Source organism: Myotis davidii, unplaced genomic scaffold, assembly GCF_000327345.1.
Source record: "Myotis davidii unplaced genomic scaffold, ASM32734v1 scaffold534, whole genome shotgun sequence".
Taxonomy (NCBI): Eukaryota; Metazoa; Chordata; class Mammalia; order Chiroptera; family Vespertilionidae; genus Myotis; species Myotis davidii.
Genome location: NW_006286678.1, coordinates 494854 through 499333, shown reverse-complemented (window position 1 = coordinate 499333; position 4480 = coordinate 494854). Strand labels below are relative to the sequence as shown.

General features: G+C 46.0%; 2 protein-coding genes across 2 annotated transcripts in view; both read right to left on the bottom strand.

Annotated features, from left to right (window-relative positions):
• GRIN3A (glutamate ionotropic receptor NMDA type subunit 3A) overlaps positions 1-4480 on the bottom strand; it is a 158984-nt gene that overhangs the window by 33565 nt on the left and 120939 nt on the right. The window lies entirely within an intron of this gene.
• Positions 3652-4412, bottom strand: PPP3R2 (protein phosphatase 3 regulatory subunit B, beta). The gene has a single exon (XM_006758402.2). It carries the CDS (start codon positions 4410-4412, stop codon positions 3900-3902), a length of 513 nt encoding a protein of 170 aa, XP_006758465.1. The 3' UTR covers positions 3652-3899.

Genomic DNA, 4480 nt, shown 5'->3' with positions numbered 1-4480 from the left:
CCCCCCCGCCCCCGCCCCCATCCCAGGAGAACTTGTTTTCAAATAAGGTGGGACCGACACAACTTGACATATATCACTGGTCGGAGGAAGGAGGAGGAGAGGAGCAATGAATATTCAATGTCAGATCTTTAAAGTAAAGTTCAGTGATGTAGACAAAACGATGATTGCAGTTGTGACATGAGAAGAAACATCACATTCAGAGACGCAGTAACAGCCCAGCCTCATGCTGTCGAGAGCTGCATAATGAGAGCGAATAACTGCAAACTAAAGTGTGTTTTTTATTTTCTTCATTGCTTCACCTACAGCTTCAGCTGATCACTCACAGTCCACACTCCCAAGGGCCAAGGACAGAAGACTGTCCCAGGATTCAGCCAGGGACAGATCTCAGTCATTGATGGCTCCCCTCTGTCCTTCCAAGCTCACTCTGGCCCACCCAATCTCACTGAACTGTTTAATCAATAAGTAACCATTCCCCAAATTGCAATGGGTGGGGTTACCAGGTCAGATGCTGCAACTGTTTTGACTTGGGGTGTACCACAGTGTACCACAGTTGACAGCCATTCCCAGTGTTGCCGGCGATGCCCCAGTCACGGGTGCTCACTCCTCCAATAACCCTGCTCTATAATTAACCCTGTTGTCCTGTTTTCAATATTCTCCTTTGTGTTTTTCCAATTAGTGAGGCTAGTTTTCAATGCTTGTTTTCCCCATCTCCTTCTGTCTGAACCATATTTATATCGTTTGCCCAATTACGCATTTCAGAAAAGTTTGAAAAAAGCTATTAACTCCTTTCCTAACATATTGATGTTTCTCCATTTTTAAATTTCCCCCTTAGCTTTTATTATTAGACAGTGGTTTGAAATGTGATACAGCTGTGTTTGTGTTATGTGGACTCTTCTGTTGTTGCAGTCGTTAAAAAAATACCATTTGTTGGAATAAATGTTTTATGACCAGTTGTTTTATTTTTGAAAAGAATGACCATGCCAGTCCATCTAAAGCTCTTGTCCTGAAGAGTGGAGCACGTTAGTTTCTCCTGGGGGGTGGGGGGGGGACATTTCAGCCCACACTTCAGAGGTAATTTAGTCAAGAAAAGGCCACCCCACCCTGGTAATTTTGATTTCTAAAAAATCTTCTGATTTTTGAAGATTTTGGCAAATAAAATATTTGTGAGGATAAACACCATGTAAAACGAACAGTGCAACAATTTATTTGTGGGTCAGATTTAGCCTCTGAGCTGTTAGGTTGAATCTGTTGATCTATATGGCTTTACTGCTGCTAGTGTCCTTTCAATGTTATGGTGTTTCATTTGAAAAAGACCTCTCCTTTTCAAGTCATGCAAAATAGATAGAACAAGGTAGCCAGAATAACTACCTGCTCTATATGCTAACAGAGAGGATCAAAAGCATAAGGGAAGAACGGAGTTTGTAATTAAAAAAGGAAAATTCCTCAAAGGTTTTTTCTTGAGAATTCTTCTAAAGCATGATAAACTTAGAGGATAAACCAACTGCTCTGGGTCCATATTTTGTTCTGTGTTTCAAAAGAAGCGTCTAGTGGTTTGGGGATTGCAACATATGGTGGAGAGCAGACACAGGCGGTTAATACAGGATTCATGAGGACATATTGTTACTGATCTCTATAGACTCAAAGGATGCTGGTTGCTGTTAGCAGTTTAATCTAAATACTGTCACTATTTTTTAAGATGCGATGAAGGCGGAAGATGATTTAAGACTGCCTTGCCAATATGTGTGTGTGTGTTTTTCAATGCATACCAAAGAGGTGGGACCTCCTTGACAAGCTGTTATATGTGTGTGTGTGTGTGTGTGTGTGTTTCAATGCATACCAAAGAGGTGGAACCTCCTTGACAAGCTGTTCACCTCTTTTGAGAAAACTGAGGCTTGAATTCAGTAATGAGAGTATCAGAAATAATCTGAGGTCGTAAATACAGGCATCACCAAAATAGGAGACAATGCAGTGAGGCGGGAAAAGCTCCGCATTTGGGGCCAGAAAGGCTGGTTCAAGTCCTTGCTTTGCCACTAACTAGCTGAGAGACCCTGGAGAAGATTCTAGATCTCTCTACAGCATCATCTGTAAAACTGAGAGATGGCACTCACCTCACAGTGTTGCTCTGAGGATTAAATGATACAACAAATGTAACTATCTTGGACAGTGGTTCAGTGAATGTTAACTACTTATTCCACACCCCCCCAAAAAAAAAAAATTGTACAGACTTTGTTGGCAACCAGCAACAGGGAGAAAAGTCAAAGCGTTCTAACTTGGAAGTAAATATGGCCTTCCTTCCCCCAAAGCCACATCAAGCCCAGATCTTCCCAGTTGCTGAAGCTAGAAAGAGCTTCTCAGTTCAAGGTTCGTGCCACACAGTCTTGGGTAACCATAGCAAGTAGATGGATCGAGCTATTGGCTTAATTCCAGCCACTCTAGAGCTGAAATACTTCTCCCCCTCCTATTAAATGTGAAAATGCAATCCACATGTTTCAAACCCTTGGTCATGATTTTAAAATTTCCGTATTTTACCGTGCACATTGCAGAGTATATAAATAATGTCTCTTTTAGAGGTTACCCTGGCCGGCATTACAGATACTCAGGGATTTCTAGATGCATCCTGAGGGGGCTGCAGCCTGGGTAAGGGAAAGATGGTTTCTGTTGCCCACGGAGTTGATGAAAAGGTGCTCAGGCAAGAGAAACACATGCGTCCCTGTTGCTACAATGGGACGTTAAACATCTGTCAAAGACACCTGAACACCACAAGGAAATGAAAACTGTTCACCGGACACTGGATGTGTACAGGTATTTCCCATATTTAAATCCACGAGCCCTGGCTGGGTAGCTCAGTTGGTCAGATTGTTATCTGATGAGCCAAGGTTGCCGGTTTGATCCCCAGTCAGGGCACAGACAAGAATCAATCAATAGACCTGGTTGGTGTTGCTCAGTAGTTAGAGCCTTGGCCCTAAAAAGTCTTGGGTTTGATTTCCAGTCAAGGGCATGGGTTGCAAGTTCGATCCCCAGTTTGGTCAGGGCGCGTGCAGGAGGCAACCAATCGATGTGTCTCTCTCACATTGATGTTTCTTCCTCTCTCTCTCTTCTTTCTCTCGCCCCCCTTCCCTCCCTCCTCTCTCTCTCTCTCTCCCTCTCTCTCTCTCTCTCTCCCTCTCTCTCTCCCTCTTCTTCTCCTCCGCCTCCTCTTCCTCCTCCCTCTCTCCTTTCCACTCTCTGTAAAGATCAATGGAAAAAATATCCTCTGGTGAGAATTAACAACAACAACAAATTGACCAATGAATGCATAAATAAGTGGAACAAATTAATATCTCAAATCAGTAAAAAAGAAAAGTCAAGTGAAAATTAAAAAAATAGAAAGTAAAGGTAAAGATTATATAAATATATGCACATATATTTCTTCTTTAAAATATACTTTTACTGATTTCAGAGAGAGGAAGGGAGAGGGAGAGAGAACATAACGGGCTGCCTCCTGCACGCCCCCTACTGGGCATAGAGCCCACACCCCCAGCATGAGCCCTGACGCGAATGGAACTGGTGACCTCTGGGTGCAGGGGATGACGCTCAACCAACGGAACCACACCAGCTGGGCTTTTTTTCCGTATTTATTTACTTTTTAAAACTTTTAAAGTTCATCTCCGCTCTTTATAGTTTGGTCTCCAAATCAAAACAAAGACATTTATAAAAGCCATTTCCTCCTCTTTCCCCACCAGGTTCCTTCAGGTGCTCCCCCCCCTCCCCCCAATCACGGTGAGGAGAATTATTAACGACGCTGAGTTGGTTATGCGGTTGGTGTCGGAAAAGGCGGCTTTACAAAGAGAAATACTTCCAAGGGCGTCTTGAGCTGACCTCGAAAGAGATAGCGACGTCCAGATCACCGCTGGGTGGGCTCACACCTCCACCACCAGCTGCTTGTGGATCTCCAGGTCCTCCACGGCGGCTTTGAACTCCTGGAAGGAGAGTCTCCCGTCGCCGTCCGTGTCCAGGACGATGATGGTTTTGTCCACGATCTGCTGCAGCTCCCGGTCCTGCAGGTTGTTCCCCACCATCATCTTCAGCACCTGGAAGAGCTCCCCGTTGGAGATGTAGCCGTCCCTGTCCATGTCGTAGATGCTGAAAGCGAACCGCAGCTTCTGCTCCTCGTCCCCCCGGACGCTGAACAGGGAGGTCCCCACGATGAACTCCTCGAAGTCCACCTTGCCGTCGCCGTCGGCGTCGAAGACCTCGAACACTCGCTGCGCCAACGGGTTGTTCCACAGGTCGGGCAGGGACAGGAGCTCGTCCGCGGTCAGGGCGCCCGAGGAGTCCACGTCCAGCTTCCTGAACCTCTTGCCCAGCCTTTTGATCTCCTCCTGGTCAAAGCGGGAGCCCATCTCCTCGGGGTAGCTGGTCTCATTCCCCATCGTGGGCGCCCAGCTCCTGCGGGGACCGTTGCGCCGAGGGAGGGTGGGAGGCTGGGGGGAGGGGGGTG